The sequence below is a fragment of the Arvicola amphibius genome, chromosome 9, assembly GCF_903992535.2.
Source record: "Arvicola amphibius chromosome 9, mArvAmp1.2, whole genome shotgun sequence".
Classification (NCBI taxonomy): domain Eukaryota; kingdom Metazoa; phylum Chordata; class Mammalia; order Rodentia; family Cricetidae; genus Arvicola; species Arvicola amphibius.
Genome location: NC_052055.2, coordinates 106,181,062 through 106,200,137, shown reverse-complemented (window position 1 = coordinate 106,200,137; position 19,076 = coordinate 106,181,062). Strand labels below are relative to the sequence as shown.

The window sequence follows — 19,076 nt, the reverse complement described above, 5'->3', positions numbered from 1 at the left end:
AGAGTCACAAAGGCAAAGAAATGACAGAGCTGGCAACAGCTTTCCAGACCCGTAGTGCTGAAATAACCCTCTCAAATCTGCATCTGTCTGCTCTTCCCAGGGCTTGCATATCAAATGCTAGGGGAGTAATAGTCTCCATCTCTTTGTTCACTTAGCTTCTTTGAAAGTCAGTGTTTTTGAACATCCACCTGGTACATTAAAATCTGGGGTGGACACTCGAAAACCCTCCACTGCTATGAATATAATTCCTTCCATGGAGAACTGCAAGCCATGATTTTTGAAAATGGCATTTACAAATATTATCTAAAGAGATATTTTAAAACGACTAAAAAGTGGTTATAACCTCGGACTGAGGAAGAAGCATGCTGAGGATACTGACAGGCTGCAGTCAGAATATACATACCAGTTATTCCACAGTGTTACAGAGACTTTGAGAAAATAATGTTCCTAATATTATGAACACCTTATAAAAATTAAAGCTAGTCATTCTTCTAAAACTATGAACAAGGTTATGTCTAAAGTTCGCAATCCACATCAATGAAGAATGGACCCTTTGTAACAGGTCACATGGATCAACACTCGGTCTCACAAGACTACCAGACAAAGAGTGGGAGAAAAAGTAAGGTAAATACTTGAGAGATTAGAAAGTTCAGGGACAAAGTATTTAACAAGCACTGTTTATATGGAATGGGAGAAGGTTGAAAAACCCACTTGCAAGTGATTCTGATTTATCACTGACAGAACTGTGGCATACTTACTCTGCTATGCGCCTCCATGAAGATTATGTATTATATTTTACAAAGAATGCTAAGTCTGGCATGGCAACATGTACTTGTAATTCCAGCTCTCAAAAATGCTTAGATTGTTCAATAATCAGTTTAAAACTGGTCTGGGCTAAACAAGATGGCTTTTTTTTCTCAAAGAATATCTTGTCACGGAGAAAGTACTACTCTTATTTTGAAAAATAAATAATCAAAAGATGTTAAGTAATTGACTTGAGGCTGATGAGTAAAAGGCAGCATGTGAAAAAATACAAATTTACTTTGCAAGATCAGTTTGTAGAGCTAAATTTTTAATATCTAAAGCAAAGGAGAGGGTATGAATTATGCCCACAGGATGTGCTTAACAGTCAATTCTCCAATATTGATCCAATACCTGCCACCCTAAACCACACCAGCTCTCAAATATATATATATATATATATATATATATATATATATATAAAACTTGTACAATAATATATTACTATTTTCTCTAGTGTATCATCTGTTATCTGTTAGATATAACCTCCATGACTCTGGATGATTAGATCATCCTTGAACCACCCCACTTACTCTCAGGGATTTTATTCACCCCAGCAATTTAGCAGTTATATTCTAGAATTAACTTCTTGTAGGATAAAAAAGTAAATAAATAACCTTTACTTAGACAGAACAAATTGATGAATATGAACAAGGTTAATATTTACATATATCTTAATTATTTAAATATAGACACAGCTCTATAATATACAGAGGTAAATATATTATTAATCAACGGCATGGCTCTGACTGCTTACATAGTCCTCATTGCTACATGACTACAAAAATATCTACGTAATTGGAGAATTCAGCTAAGCTTTAGTATAAGGAAAAAGGGACATCATATTAGAATTTCATCTTATAGAAACTTAGCTCATTTATAGAAACTCTTTCCATCGGACAGTAATGACAGCAATCTAAGACAATTTCCTGAAAACTTTACAGGATAGAAAAGTGGATAAAGAGATCATATTTTTTATATTATTTCATTTCTCATTTTCACATCCTCCTTCAGTTAATTAGACATTTATCTAAATAATATATACCATAGATTGCATAATGAAATCCTATCATGAAAATCATAAGGAAAGAATACCTTAGTATTACCATTTCTATACTAAAAATCATGGCAATTCCAAAAAAGGGAAACTTTACATTTCAAGTTTTTATAGAATACTCTGATAGTGTAGTAGATGTCAGATGTCCAGAAATAATCATATGATGTTCAAAATAAAACAAAAATGTCCTAAGAAAGTTATGTGTTCAAATAACATACCTACAAAAAAGGATGGTAAGGAAGTAATTTTAGTTTTGGTTAAATGCCATGATGTCTATATCTCCTGACCCAAACAAAAAGGAAGCAAATACATAAGTCTTAATATCTAATCCATATAGAAATAAAGCAAGCCAGGGGACTCTTACAGAACTGAATAATCAATAGTGGTTGAAGGTGAGGCCACTAAAGTGTGGCTGAGTTTTATTTCTTCATTGAAAAAGATCAAAGACTGGATTGTCTTGTGTCCTTCCACTTTAGAAAAAAAATATTTTAGTTGGCTTTTAATAAACTCGATAAGAAACAATTTAGTGACCTTTACTGAGATGCTGCAAGGTCTTTCCTGGGTGACAACAGACACAGATGAGGAAATCTACTTCTGTTTTAGGCCAGGCAGACACAGAATCCATATCCTGGATGGCTAAGCATTTACTTTCCTACATTCCATCTTACACTGGTCAGAATGGCCAAGATCAAAAACACTGATGGCATCTTATGCTGGAGAGGATGTGGGGTAAAGGAACACTCCTCCATGGCCGGTGGGAGTGCAAACTTGTACCACTGCTTTGGAAATCAGTATGGTGATTTCTCAAAAAATTAGGATATAATCATCCTCAAGACACGGCAATACCACTTTTGGGTATATACCCAAAGGATGCTCAGTCATACCACAAGGACATGTGCTCAACTATGTTCATAGTAGCATTGTTCATAATAGCCAGAACCTGAAAACAACCTACATGTCTCTCAACTGAAGAATGAAAAAGAAAATGTGGCACATTTACACAGTGGAGTACTACTCAGTGGTTAAAAAAAAATAATAATGACATTTTTAAATTTGTAGACAAAAGAATGGATCTAGAAAAAAAAACATGTTGAGTGAGGTAACCTAAACCCAGAAAGATAAATATAATATGTACTCACTCATAAGTGTCTTTTAGACATAAAGCAAAGCAAAGCCAGTGCACAGTCCACAACCCCAGAGAACCTAGACAAAAAGAGGATGCTAAGAGAGACATAAATGGATCTACAAAGGAAGGTGAAAACGATAAGATCTCCTGAGTAAATTGGAAGTGTGGGGAATGATGGGAAGATGATTGACAGCAAAATGGGAGGAAGAAGGGGGAATAGACAAAAATGTAGAGCTCATATATATATATGAAGAAAATTAAAACATTAATAGTTTTAAGTTTTACTGAGGCTGTTCAGTCATAATCTAAAGATGTTCCTCGAACCCATGTCCTCATTTATACTTTGTTGAGTGTGTCAGAATCCTAATTCCCTCTTCCATAGGACACTGCTCATATTAGATGAAGACTCTTCCTAATGATCTTGATTTAATTAATTTCTTTATATATTCTTTCTATAAATACAGTAATGTTTTCAAGCACTGAAGGTTAGTCCTATTCTGAGTCATTGAGTTTTAGTACATAATAACTAAATTTTAAGGAACATATTTTAAATAATTAAAAATCCCCACCTATATAAAATTTTAAAAAACACTAAGGAAAAATACAAACAAAAGCATAATAACATAGAAATACATAAAAGTTATGGTAAAGAATTATAATGATTCATGTAAAATGATCAGATAAGAAAGGTTTAGGGCCAACAAGATGGCCCAGAAGGAGAGGTTCCTGCTGTCCTACTGTGGTGACTTGAGTTCCATCCCTGGTGCCCAAGTAAAGGCCGAAGGGGAGAACTCACTCCCCAAAATCCAAGTCATTCCCATCACCTGTGCCACGGCATGTGACTACAAACATACACACACATCATGTGCATGTGTGTGAGAGCACATGCATAAACATACACAAAAATTCACTAATAATGAATTACTTAAAATAGAAACACTTAGCCATGGACACTACCTAAGATGGACACAGGGATTTCCATGGGAAGGGGAAGGAGATTAGACCTCCTGGGTAAACTGGGGCTGAGAGGCAGGGGAAAGGTATGGAGAGATGGGAACATGAGGGATCCAAGTTGGGGGCAGCATGGAGCACGGAGAGTAATGAAAGAGATACCTTGATCGAGGGTACCATTTGGGGATCAAGGAGAAACTTGGTGCCAGGAAAACTCCCAGGAACCCACAAGAATGATGTCAAATAAGATTCCTAGCAATCGTGCAGAAGGTTCCTGAACTGGCCTTCTCCTGTAATCAGATTGGTGCCTACCCTAATTGGGATCAGAGAGCCTTCATCCAGTAACTGAGATCCATAATCAAGCATTGGGCTGAGCTCTGGGAGTCTAGTTGAAGGGTGGGAGAAGGAACTGCATGAGCAAGGGGAGTGGTGGTGGTCTAGATTAGGATGGGGAGCTCACTGAGGCAGTTGAGTGGTGCTCCTGGGAGCTCACAGACTCAGAACTGACAGCCAGGGAGTCTGCAAGGGACTAACCTCAGCCCTCTGCATGTGGGTGACAGGTATGCAGCTTAAGTACCCTAGCAGTGGGATCAGGACCTGTCCCTGGTGAATGAGCTCTGTCCTATGCTGGGATCCTCTCCCAGCCTTGATTCAGGGGAAGGAACTTGATCCTGCCAAAATTTGTTGACTTCTGTGGTAGGCTTGTCTCTTTTTAAATGGAGGGGGAATGGGTGGGGTGGGGTGCATGGGAGATGGGGTGAAGGAACAGAAAGTGTGGGGGGCTGTAATTGGTATGTAAATAAAAAATTAAAAAGAAATACTTAAAAGAGAATGTGAATAATAATAGTATTTTGTTGAATAAGTTGAGAGGAATCAAAGGACATATTGTGTGTGGGCCTTGCTTTCTTTTAGTTACAAACTCTATCTGATTGGCATCTTTTATTACACATTTAAGACAAAAACTACTCTCTGACCACAAAGGCCCGAGAAACAATAGAGAACTTTCATGCTCTTTAGCTTTCTGTGGGAACTATATCACAGGCCAAAACCAGCACAAACTAAACAAGTCTCCATCCTCTAAAACATCATTTGTCCTTGTGGATATATTTCAAAAGAAACAGAAAAGAGCCTGAGTTGGAATTGCACCAATCATAAAGCAAAAGAAGACACGGATAATAAAAGTCTGATAGAAACTGGATTATCCTTCCAGACAAACTATAGATCAGAAGACCATGCTCAGCTGATTCTGAGGACCAGCTTCCAAATTTATATAATATGACAGTGTTTTAAATTCTGTCCTAAAATAAATGATCACTATCTGGGTGGAAAAAAAAGAGAAATGTGACATTTTATTAGTGGTGAGTGTAGCCTACAGTTAACTCCCAAATGTATTATTCTTAATTCTGTCCAATAAATAAATAAAACTAGTGATTAATACAATCTTTTGATTGTTTTTATTTTTAATTAACATAACAAATATGGAAAATAATACCCAGCAGAAATACTTTCTTTAGATTTTTTTAAGGGGACAAATGCTGAGCCATAAGAAAATCACAGTGATCATAAGTTTCCTGGTGAGACCTTATATGCCTGTCTCTGGCCACCAAAAAAGGAATTCTTCCTACTTAAAATTGATGACAGTTTGGTAGTGCTTGGTCAGCGTGAATTAAAAGAGTGGCTAAAGGGCATGGTTTTCATTTAATTCCTATTTTTGTTTTCTTAAGAGCATTCAAGTTTCCCCCTCTGCCATCAAGAAAATCATGTAGGTTCATGTCATAAAGTGCTTGAGAGATATAAATCACATATTGCATAACTTGTTAGTGCCTAATTAAGCAAAAAAAATTAAGTTCAGTGAATTACAAAATCAAATTTAAAACACATCAGATTTTACATTAGGAATAAAGATCTGGGCACAAAAGCCTTCAGCAATTAGGAAATGAGTTTCATATTCTACACTGGTGAGAGGCACAGAGTGATTAGTCCACACAATTACAGAGCTGGAGGAGACCTTGATTTGGAAGCAATACTATACCAACAAGAAAATCACTTTGCATAGCTAGACTTAAATTTTGCAGTCTGTCTAGAATACTTACGTTAAAAAGCCTGTCTGCTTTTTCAAAGAGCCCATGTTGGGCGGCTGAAGTGAAATCCAAGTAAAGTCTGTTCTAGAACACTATTGGAGGGGATTCCTTTTGAAATGAGCTTATTTGCATAAAATGGACTCAATTAACGAGTTTGCAAGCCATCTGCAGAATTGATGTATATAGACCCACAGCGAAATGGGATCTCATAACCTGCAGAGTCATAATAGCCTATGGCTTCTTTTTCTCAGACTTCGTTTGTTATCAATCTGGTGTTTTAGCTGGCCCTACTGCCTTCACCCTGTCAATTAAGTGTTCTTCCAGAAGCTTATTAAATTTAGTAAAAAAGGTTAAAAGAAATCTCACTTTGTCACCGAAACCATTGTTCAAACTAGATTTAAAGTATTTTCTTTCCATCTCACACTAATCATACTAAATTATCCAGCTCTGTGCATATGGGAAACCAAAGATTCATAGAGGAAATGACTTGACATTTTCTTAATTATTTGACTCAACAACTGAAAGAGCAACAAATTGAAAGAGCTGTCAGTCTAGATTCTAACTGGAAATAATAATGCTGCCAATGATATTTGCTATCATATAGAATTCGATCCATTGAGAAATTCTCTGTGCCTAGATATATTAATCATAATTGAAAATGCTCAGTCTACTCTGTTTTTTTTTTTACTTTTTTACTTTTTTATTTATTTTTTTTCTTTTTTTGGTTTATTTTTTTATATTTAAAAATTTCCATCTCCTCCTCTCTTCCTCCCCCTTCCCTCCCCTCCCCTCCCCCCACACCCCCCTTCCCTCCCTTTTCAGGCCAAGGAGCCATCGGGGTTCCCTACTCTATGTTAAGACCAAGGTCCTCCCAACTCCCCCCAGGTCCAGGAAGGTGATCAACCAAGCTGAGAAGGCTCCCACAGAGCCTGTCCATGCAGAAGAGTCAAAGATCAGCGCCTTTGTCCTTGGCTTCTCTATCATCCTCCACCGTCGGCCACATTCAGAGTCTGGTTTGGTCTCATGTTCCATCAGTCCCAATCCAATTGGAGTTGGTGATCTCCCGTTAGTTCTGTCCCACCGTCTCCATGGGTGAACGCACCCCTCACTGTCCTGACTTTCTTTCTCATGTTCTCTCTCCTTCTGCTCCTCATCAGGAACTTGGGAGCTCAGTCCGGTGCTCCAATGTGGGGCTCAGTCATTTTCTTCATCTATCGCCAGGTGGAGGTTCTTCTTATTATCTTCTCAAGGATCCCGAATTATAGGCTCGATGTCCTTTAATTATGGCTACTGGTGGATCCCTGTGAATTCGAGGCCAGCCTGGCATACAGAGCAAGTTCCAGCAAATAAACAAACAACAAGAAAAAAAGAAAAGAAAACTAGCCCCCATTTGGACCCCTTTTCTTTGTTTAATAGCCCCCATTTGGACCCCTTTTCTTTGTTTAATTGGTCCAATTAACATGAAATAAGGAAAAATCTGTGGTGCTACTTAATGTCTTGGAATTGCTGGTATGACATAAATTAGTGGTTACACTTCTTAAGATAAGCAGATTTTTTAAATGCACAAAAGCAAAAAATACAAAGGAAAAATACACACACAGGTGTGCACCCCTGCTGAGGAATTACTGCTAGAAGCATAAACATGAATGGATACTATGCATTCATAATGGACCTTTAATTATTAAAGCCTTTGCATATTTGCCATAAAACTGTAAAACTAATTGACTTGATGATATTTTAAATCACTTTTAACCATTTCTTTAGTAACTTTTGGCAAAAGAACTGAATATGATGTTAGAGTAGAAGTCAATGGTCAAGAAATGCCTTATAGAATATGTAAGGACTATAATACATGGCTAAGTTTAAGAAGAGCCAAGTCAGAGGCTATTCCATCTCACTGAATTTGCCATGAATTCTGTTGTGAAAACCATTTATATGCAATTTGTTAAAGCACAAATAATCACTGTCATACAAGTAATGCAAGCATGAAGCAGACATTGATTGCATAGAAATGTAGCATTGCTATTATAGAATACTGAGCAACCTGATATTTACAAATGCAGGTATGGTTTTTTATTGCTTTAATAACAATTTCCCACATACAGTATTGTAACCTGTGTCCAAAACTGAATTCCACTTATAGCCTCAAGTTGAATAACCACTTAAAGGATTATGACAACTATGTATCAATTGCCCTGGGGGTCACCGAATAGTGGCTGATGGTGGGGGAGGACTGAGAAACCAAGGACAACGGCGATGAGCATGAACTCTACAGCATGGACGGGCTCACTGTGAGCCTTGTCAGTTTGGTTGCTCACCTTCCTGGACTTAGGGGGAGCTGGGAGGACCTTGGACTTAACATAGTGAAGGGAACCCTGATGGCTCTTTGGCTTGGAGAGGGGCGGAGTGGGGGTATGGGTGGGAGGGAGGGGAGGGAAGGGGGAGGAGGAGGGGAAGATGGAAATTTTTAATAAAAAAAATGAGAAAAAAATAAAAAACTCTATTACAAATAAATGTTGAATATTTGTGGACATTGAGTGCACTGATGGTCTACTTTAGGATTTGGGTGATTTACAGCCATGACTTGACAATCCAGTGTCTGTATTGGAAGAGCTTTGTGTTTCAAACCAAATGATTTCCTTTAATAAAATCTTGAAGATAAAAAAGCAGAAAACAATATACAAATGAATATAAAGTGATATTTTTAAAATTCTGCATATTTACAAACTTTTAAAACTGTTGGAGAAACAGATTATTTTGTAAACATGTCTAATTTGTGTAGAGGTGAAAACAGGGTACTGTGATGAAGCAGGACCATGTTTACCTCTTAATTGCCATGTAAGTCCTTATAATTAGCTACACGCCAAACCTAATACAGGGGTGATAAGAAATCCAAGGAACAACTGAAGATGGCGAGTGTTAAATACTGGATTGACACAATTCCTTTATTGATAGAAAGATAAACTTTATGGCTTTTCTGACATGCTCTGTCTTCTCACACTTTATGTGACTTTTGAAGGCTTGTTTTTCTCATTAAACTGTAGAACCCATGTGTAGAAGTTCACTGGTCCCCACTTACCACTGCAACTCTGGTGTGAAAGTAATATTTGTTTATTGACATAAGAAATGATTAGCTTGTCAATTCCAGAGTGCTAATTAGATGCTTGTTTCAAACACATTCACTCCCGCTTTGCTTGCGATCTAGAGCACCCTGCCTGCAGAAGCCAAGGAAATCATTTATGGCTCTTCTGCTTTTCTGAGAATGCTGTCAACTTCGATTTGGGTTTACATATCTTGAAGTGGGTGTATTTTACATCTTGGAGTGATTCTGATTATTTTGATAATCTCCATTTCTAATCTAACGAAGTCCATAAATCTATGGTAAAGGTTATCTTGCAAGCCCAGACACATGGTTTGTGCTTTTCAGATCTTGCGCATATGCTCTCATGATGAATTCCAACTCCTGGTAGGACTTTGAGAAAATAAAAAAGCAGGTAAAGGCTGCTCTGCTGTCACTCATAGTCAGTTGTACCTCGATGCCTAGGAAAAATGTCCTGGAATCTCGCTGAGCTGTGCGATTTTGTGTGTCAAGGAGGGATTTAACACTTTTGGCTTTCATCTAATCTCTAAAATGTCTTGCAGGACTCCCTTTATAAATACTTGTAATTCTGCGAGTTATACTGATTAAATTATATATGATAAAAATACATGACCTTAAAATTGAGGCAACATTCAGACATCAATAAATACAAACATAAGTATAAGGTTGATTTTCATTTGGTTTGGTGGAAGCCTTTGTTAATATAAGTGGTTGTTGTACATCATAATTCTATGAAACAACTGATTATTATTCCTTATTAATAAGGAATGCATAGTTTTGTAAAACATCCTCGAAGAAATGTTTTACAAAACGTAGTTTGTCATGCATAGATTTTGTAAGTACAAAGCTGGCGTATTGAAGAATTGAGGGATTATCTGTCATGTTGTTACACAAGTCTTACACCCAACCTTTTGTGCACTTAAGACTGTTGATGATTCTTCCCACTCCACCTTAAAGTGGCAGGCAAAATGCTCATCAAATTGATTTTGACAAAGGCAAAAAAGGAGTTCCAATTGTGGCTGTCTACAGATAGATGCATAATACCCTAGCTAGAAGCTTGTCATCTCTCTATTGTTCACTCCAGAGAGTGCATCTTGAGTGAAATTGACTTTTAGTATATGGAATTATGTGTGAAAAATTCCAGTTCACATGCTGAGGTGCTTTTTAGTCATGTAACTGCAAGCAGTAATTCAAACATAATTACTAATAAAGGAATAATGGATGACTTTTGGGGTGACTAGTCCATCATTTTTAATACATGCATTCTCTCCTACCTTATACAATGACTTATGTAAATCGATTCATATGGTTTCTGAACAGCTCTTAATGACTGAAGATAGATATATGACCACAAGAAAATATTAGCTCAGCATTTAGAAAGGTCAAAAGTAACCATGACAATGTGGTTCCTAGATTTGAGTTAGTGGCATAGAAGATCCTAGTTCTATGTCATCTCTGAACTCTGATAAGAAGAGTTTCTGTTCTAGGTATATGGAGTCCTGGTTTATACAGACTAACATAGGATCCCTTCAGCAAGGTTACCCTTACCTTCTGATTATTGCAGTTTAATGTGCCAGTCATGTTCTTTAACTTTTTTGATATAGTAGTAGAAAAAAGTAAGGTATATCCATCCATATATAAGATTTTTGATATCTTGTATTATATTAAGTTGATTCATCTTGACTGCTGAGAACTGTGTGGGTGGCATTTTTTTTTCTTTCAAAATTTCGATGATCTCATGGCTATGTTCATTACTCTCTTCAGCCCAACATATTACTTCCTGTATTTTCTTCATGCTTGGTTGGTTGGATAATATTTTATGGTGTTTACATCCTGGAAAGTTTTTCTTTGTCCTTCAGCTATGGTGGTATTAGTTTTGCCTAGTATACTAGTCTAGGCTGGACATCATGGTCTTTTAGGATATTGAGTGCATTGTTCTAGGCTCTTCTGGCTTTCAAATTTTGCAATGAAAATTCAGAGGGGGGAACAACCAACAGTCCCACCTAGGTATGATGCTTATGAAACCTAAGGCCAGCATGGCATTGTAAATATAAGGGTGCAGTAGTGCTACATATACGTTGGTTGGACCCAACAGCTCTCTAATTGGACTTAATAACCACTGATTAAGAGGGAAACCATGCCTGATGCCAGGAAACTGGCCAACCACACAGCACTAATGAAGCTGTAGATCTTGGAGGACCTTTTATTCTCAGATACATGTAGTTCTCATACCTCATCAAGGAGACCTCTCTTTGAAAAAGATAGAAATGATTACAGAGAACCACAACCAAGAAGAAGGCTGATGAAGGAGCACAGTCTCAGGGATACACCTACAAAACAATTCCTTCACCTACTAGGACTGAGGAACATTTCAGAAGCTGAGCAAGAAAGAGAAATAGTCTTCCCCTGGGAAGAGGATACTATTGGTTATTCAATACCAAAGGGTCATCCCTGAAACATGCATACAAGTAACATTATACAGATTGAGTATGTTGTATTTATGTATTTAAGAACACACACACATACACTCAGAAGAATTAATGAAATAAGAGGCCTTAGATTTGAAAAAGAACAGGAGTGGAATATGGGAGTGCTTAGAAGTAGGAAAGAGAAGAAGAAAATGATAAAAATATAATTATAATCTAAAAAATTAAAACATTTTTCTGAAGTTCAAGGCTTTAAATATACAGGTAAATCCCATGCCTCTTTCAAATCATTGACTTGTGTCCCTCAAACCAAATCAGTCCTGTCACAGATTCTCTTAATTGGTGTGTTTTCCCAGTTGTTCAAGATTCATTTCAACAATTCTATAAACAGCTGAAGTTTAAACATTTCCCCCAGTATTCTGTCTGACATTGTAACAGTGTTACTTGTATAAGCTTTTGTTTCAAAGATTTTATTATTTTTGGAAGGTCTGCGAGTTTTCCAAAATAAGAGTTTTGTGGCTTTCCTTTCCTCTTCCATTCCACAGACTTCCTTATACACAGTAAAAACTCATCTTACTTTCGTCTATATTTATTATCTTTTGTTTTGCTCACATATGCATATAGGAGAATTTTATACAATGTATTTTGATCATACTCACTATCTTCCCAAACTCTTTACCACCTGCAATCTCTTTCTTACCTACCCAACTTTGTGTCCTCAATGTCTTCAAACTCATCAAGTCTCATTTATGCTGCTCAAATGCTCCTGGATATATGGCCATCAACGTTAGTGTAATTTACCTACCAGGGGACATCAACATCAGTCTACAAGGGGACACACCCTTCAAGAACACGGATTCTTTCTTTCCCAGAAGCTATCAACTGCCAATAGCTCCTTAGCTAGAGTAAGAAATGTGTGCTCCCTGCCCACACTCTGGGACTTCTGACTGACTTGACGGTATGCAGGTTTTGTGAATCCAATCACAGCCTCTGTGAAATTTCTATGTGTAGTATCCAAAAGGCACTGCTTCCTTACACCCACCTGGATCTAACAGACTTTCTGCCCATTCTTTGGCACTGTTCTCTGAGTCTCAGAGGAGATGGAGTGGGATATAGAGGTCCCTTTTAGGGATTTGTGGATTATGACTGTAAAACCTCTTCTATTTCATAAATATTGATATTGAAGCATTTAACATCTTTAATCAACAAAAGTTTTACTTTGATGTATTCCCTACCTTTCAAACACTACACTCAGATTTAGGAGTGTTTTATATGCAAATAATTCAATGTTTTGATTTAGCTAACATAATGTGATTATTTTGCATTAATTTATGAAGAGACATGGAAAAATCTATTTATTTTAATTTTTCTTTGTCAGATGATTCAGATTGCAACTTTATAAAAGCCAAAGGTCATGACAATAATGATGTCATAAACAAAAAGACCGTTTTCAGTGCATTTTTGATGACTTATCTTTGTCTTGCTGTGTCAGGGCCACAGGATTCTGTGATGATTAATGAGAAATGTTACTTTTCTTAGTATCAAAATTTTTCAAACCATTAATTCCAGAACTTAACACATCTAACAAACGGATAAGATATAGACAGTGAAAAATTAATGTTGACACCGAATTTTAAAAGAAAATGAATATTACTACTTACTTTGTAAATGCATAGCTAGAGCTTCCAAGGACAAGTAAGGGGTGGAGACTTGAAATAAAGAAATAGAATTGAGTATGGATAAAATTGGACATGTTTAGGAGCTATGTAGACATGAGGTCAAGGAGATCTTCAAATTCATTCTGATACTCTTCCTAAGTAAACATGCTGTTATTTTGCAGAACACATTTGGCAATAAAGAAACAGCCATGTTTAGTTAACAAGTGGAGTCTGTTTCAGAAGCCTGTGGACTCCCCTCAGCTCCCCAATTCCTCTCGCTTCCCATTCTTCCCAATAATCACAACGTCTTAGCTCTCTTGCAAATCTTCCTTCCACAACTTTTCTGTTGACAGTTGGTTCTCCTACATGGATAACTAATATCATATTATTAAATTTTTTGGATGATAGGAGAGTCTAGAAATAAAAGAGTTTCTCAAATTTCATCTTCTTTTATCCTCTGTTTATAAACAGCACAGGCCCTGATATGCTGGAGGATGCTACAAAAATTTCCTTAAAGTTCAGAATCCTGGTCTTTATTAGGCTTAAGGGACTATTTTAATTGGTCCACTTGATAAGTAGATAAATTAGAGTCTGAATACAAACACATATACTAAAAGAGCATTAAGGAAGGCTCTCACTATTGAACACACCAGCATATTCTAAGAAGTCTGTACTGAAAACACCTGCCTTAGCATGACTGCCAATGTTTAACCTCTATAAACCACAACTGGCCATCTGAAATCACGGAACCATCTATCACTTAGCCTGAGACCTCCTACTTCCAGCTTGTGCTAAGAGGACGTATACAACCAGCTATATTCTTTTCCCCCAATTCAACTAGGGATATCATCAATGGAGACAAGAATTGAATGCTACAAGAATCACTTGCGTCCAGGTGAAATCGATGCACACAAACTTAACGAATACCAAACCATGACACTTCTGTAGATACTCTAGAATGTATTGAGTAAAATTGTTTGATCATTTGTCCAACAACCACTTACCCTCTTATCTTCTTCCTCTGTCTCCTTTTTTTTTCTAATGAAATTATCATTTTATTTACCTGGTAAGTAACCATCCACAAAGGTTGGATTATAAAAAAAGACTAAGCTCAGGGACTTTTTAGAGCCTGTGTATGGGTGCTGGTAAGAACGCCTTCTAGGCATTTCTATTTTTTTAGTTGACTGTTTTACATTTTAATCTTTTTTATAATTTATTTTTTTAAAAATTTCAGTTTACATTTCAAGCACAGTTCTCCCTCCCACTGCTCCTCCTCCTCCTCCACCCAGCTCCTCCTTATCTCACACCCATCCCCTCTTCCCAGATGATATGTGCTCCCACGGGGAGTCCACAAAGTTTGGCACATTAAGTTGGGGCAGGAGCAAGCTCCTCCCCCCTGCATTAAGACCCAGCATGGCATCCCTGTATAGAGAATGGGCTCAAAAAGCTAGCTCAAGCCGGGCGGTGGTGGCGCACGCCTTTAATCCCAGCACTTGGGAGGCAGAGGCACGCGGATCTCTGTGAGGTTCGAGACCCAGCCTGGTCTAAAGAGCTAGTTCCAGGACAGGCTCTAAAGCTGCAGAGAAACCCTGTCTCGAAAAACCAAAAAAAAAAAAAAAAAAAAAAAAAAAAAAAAACAACAAAAAAAAAAAACCCAAAAAGCTAGCTCATGCACCAGGCATAAAACCTGGTCCTACTGCCAGGGGCCCCTCAGCTAGCCCCAGTTTCACCACTGTGTCCCATATACACAGTGAAGTATTACTCAGCTATCAAAAGCAGTGACATCATGAAATTTGCAGGCAAATAGATGGAGCTAGAAAAAAAAGTCCATTGTGAGTGAGGTAACCCAGAAAAACAAACACGTCACGTACTCACTCATGAGTGAGTATTAGATGGTAAAGCAAGGATAACCCAGACTACAATCCACAACTCTAGAGGAGCTAAGTAACCAAGGAAGCTCCTAAAAGGGACAACATAGATTGATCTGGAAGTGGAATTAGATGAGATCTCCTGGGCAAACTAGGGGCGAAGAGGTGTGGTAAAGAGGGGGGATAGGGATATGAACATGAGAAAAGGGATGGTCAAGGGCGTCGTAGTGGTAGAAACAATGAAGAGATATCATGATAGAGAGAACCACTATGGGTTAGGGAGAAACCTGGTGCTAGGGAAATCTCTCAAGAATCCACAGGGATGATCCCAGCTAAGACTATCATCATAGTGTCATCATCCAGTAAATGATGGAACCAGATGCAGAGATCCCAAGCACCAGGCTGAGCTCTGGGAATCCAATCAAAGAGAGGGAAGAGGGACTATGAGCAAGGGAGAGGGAGAGATCATGATGGAGAAAACCGTCTATGCATTTCTCATCTTCTCTGCTCAATGACAGCACATGGTGGTTCAAAAGCTGTCTCCATGTGAGTATTTAAGCTACATAATTCAACAGCTGCTACAGATACAGGGCTATCATTATGTGCTGAGCCCAGGTTACTCATTAATTAGGCCACCATTTCTAAACTAATCATAGAAGTTGCATTCTCTTTCTTCTGATTGCTTTAGGAGAGAGGGCAGGTTCTGCTCTGTAATTAGTAGGAATATATATATATATACATACATACATACATATATGTGTGTGTGATTATTAATGCTGAAGCATGCATGGACAGCCCGTATATGGTGGTTCATTTTGGGTTTCATGTCCATATTGGGTTTTCATGTCTAAGTTAATGAGGATGACTAACCAGATCTCTTTCTCAAGAGGGCACCAGATCTCATTACAGATGGTTTGTGAGCCACCATGTGGTTGCAGGGGAATTGAACTCAGGATCTTCGAAGAACAGGCAGTGCTCTTAACCCACAGAGCCATCTCTCCAGCCTTGTAATATATGTATATACATATATGTATGTATGTGGGGGGGCACAAAATTTTGAAAATACAACTATAATAGCATGCTGAACAGAAAATATCTATTAGGAGTTAGTTTCACAGCCAGATCAGGATGGTATTAATCTTTTCTCAAACACAGTTTCTATATTTTCAAATTTTTAATTCAATAAAATCAAGTTATATAAAGTAATTATAATACATTCTATCATTAAATACCCATTTAAATACATATTATTTCTTGCATAATTGCTTTAGGATGATACAGTAGGCACATGTGAAATCACACAAATTAATCAAAGTAAGTCTAAATTCTATCAAAAGACTTTAATAACCTGAAATTGGATATTCATGAGAATGTGTGTTTTATTACCTCAAGAATGATACTATATTTTAAGATTGTCCTCTCATGAAAGATAAATAAGGAAATATATCATTACTTTAAATAGATTACTTTTAAGGTAAGAAAATGACAAAAACCATGTAGCTATTTGCTCTGGCAATACAATAATCAAATTTAATTCACACTTGCAAGGGAGAGGCATTGTGAGTCGCTGTCCGCTCTAGTGGGATCCTATCTTAGTCTGCAGGAGAGATTCCTTGGGTCTCATGTGGAATGTGAAATCTGTCATCTGCTGCTTGACATAGATAGATGTTTAGATTGTACTGGGAGCTGAATTACCATATTGTATTTCTCTCTGTCTGTCTCTGTGTCTCTGTCTCACTCTGTTTGTCTGTCTCTGGTATGTGTGTCTGTTTTCGTGAATGAAGGTAAAATTAGTTGGAAATCAAGTATAGGAAAATCAAGAATTTTATGTATAATTTTTATGCCATTAAGAATTTTAAGTATTGAGATCTGTGAATTTATTAAATACAAAAAAAAATGCCCAACATTCCAACTCCTGCTTCCCATTATGCTTTAATAATGTACAGGAGTAACTTTTAAAGACACAGAGAGAGTTGAGAACTGGAAAGACTGCCAGGCATGAGACTCATAATACCAGACAGACCATCAATGACTCTTATGATACTAGTGCATAGCACACCCCACCTCCTTTATTTATTCGAGAATAAAGGATCTTTTATATTGCATAAGTGGATGATAACCATGATGATAGTCATGGTTAACCTAGTTCATACAGTACCTGATGATATGCACCTTGTATGTGAAGGCATGTTCCACCGTGTCTGAAGATTCAAGTTTGATTCTTAGAACACATAAGGTGCAAGGAAAGAAGAAAAAAATTATCTTCTGATCTCTACATATATACCATGGCATGTGCAGGTACATATGAACACATATACACAGGTAACTATAAAAAATAAGGTTGACAGTACTATGTGCATGAATTAGAAGACCAAAAACATACCAGAGACAGCCAGGAAGTCGTCAATGCTGGTGATGTCATCCACTGCTTCGGTGAGAACGTGTATATAATGCTCCCATGTGCGCTTATACATTTCCATAGTGGTTTTGACCACTTGACTCTTGGGTCGCGATGCCAAAGCGAGTGCAGCATTTATGATCTGTAAAGATATTGATAATGCTTACATAGTCACTTCCTTTTGAAAACAAGAATCATCAATGTGGTCTTTTTTTTTCTGTTTCTTTGTGTGATTAAATGTGAACATCCTTACCAACCAGGCAAATGGTTTATGTCACTACGTGCAATCTCCTTTGTATTGGAAATACCAGTTTTGCCAATAATTCATTTAAAAGCTGTTTGTTGCATGTTGCTGTCAAAGGATGGCAGGATGTACAAATATAATGGGTGTTTGCCTGCATTTAATGAGCTTGGATATCATTCAATCTGAAAGATCACATATAATCATCAAATGATTTAACATGCTAATGCCACTAGAAAAAACAGAGGGGTGAGGGTGCTTTAAGAAATGGAGAGATCATCTTTACTGTAAGTGCTAAGGAAAGCTTTGGGGAATGACATTTATGTATCTTTAAGATTTACTTTTAGTTATTTGTATGTGTGCGCATCCCACTGTGTGCTAGCATTCACAGAGACCAGAGAGAGTAAGATGTGCTTGGGACCTAGAGCTCCAGGCTGCTGTAAGTGACTTCTCTGCCAGTCAGCAATCTCCAGTCCTGTAGTGTGACATTTTCAACTGGGCACTTACATTCACATAGACTGACTAGTCTCAGAATGCAAAATCATTAAATCAGAGGTTTGACTTATTTGAGAGTACACATTCATTTACATATCCATTCATTTTCTATCTCACATACATATTGTTACAAATCAAGTACTCCTGTAGGTTTTAGAATAGAGCATAGAACGCAATATAAGCAAATGTTGTAACTTCTGTGGTGATAATATTCCATTCAGGGAAAGCAGACAATTGGCAAGTTAAATAAGTACAACAGAAAGTCTGTAAGGCAGTTCAAAAAACTGAAAAGGGAAGAAAGGCAAGTAGCGGAGGTGTGTTAAAATTTGAGGAGGTTCTTGCACTATAGCAGACATTTAAATAGTATAATTAGTAGTAGTATAGGAAAGACAGAGAAGTTGGGAAGGACAGAGAGGGAGAGCAAGGAAAGAGATATCTTGATTGAGTGAGCCATTATGGGGCCACAAGAACCCTGGCATTAGAGATATTCCCAGGATGACTCCAGCTGACACCCTAAGCCACTGTGGAGAGGGTGTCTGAATTGGCCTTGCCCTGGTGTCAGATTGATGACTATCTTAAACATGATCATAGAACCTTCATCAAGCAACTGATGGAAGCAGATCCAGAGATCCATAGTGGAGCACTGGGCTGAGCTCCCAAAGTCCAGCCAAAGAGAGGGAGGAGTGAGAACACGAGCAAAAGGGTTAAGACCATGATGGGGACACCCACTGATAATGCTTACCCGAGTTAATGGGAGTTCACTTCTTCTGGCCTGACAGTGGGGGAACCAGCTTAGGATCAAATTAGGCCCTCTGAATGTGGGTGACAGTTATATGCAAACTCAACACCCCCATATGACAGAACATGTCCAGCC

The 19,076-nt window shown here is 37.6% G+C and overlaps 1 protein-coding gene across 1 annotated transcript in view; it reads right to left on the bottom strand.

Annotated features, from left to right (window-relative positions):
• The window catches only part of Ctnna3 (catenin alpha 3), a 1,277,532-nt gene that overhangs the window by 390,849 nt on the left and 867,607 nt on the right, over nt 1–19,076 (bottom strand). Inside the window, exon 10 of the mRNA XM_038342272.1 lies at nt 17,452–17,608. Within this exon, the coding sequence (XP_038198200.1) occupies nt 17,452–17,608 (157 nt within the window). The remainder of the gene's footprint in view (nt 1–17,451; nt 17,609–19,076) is intronic.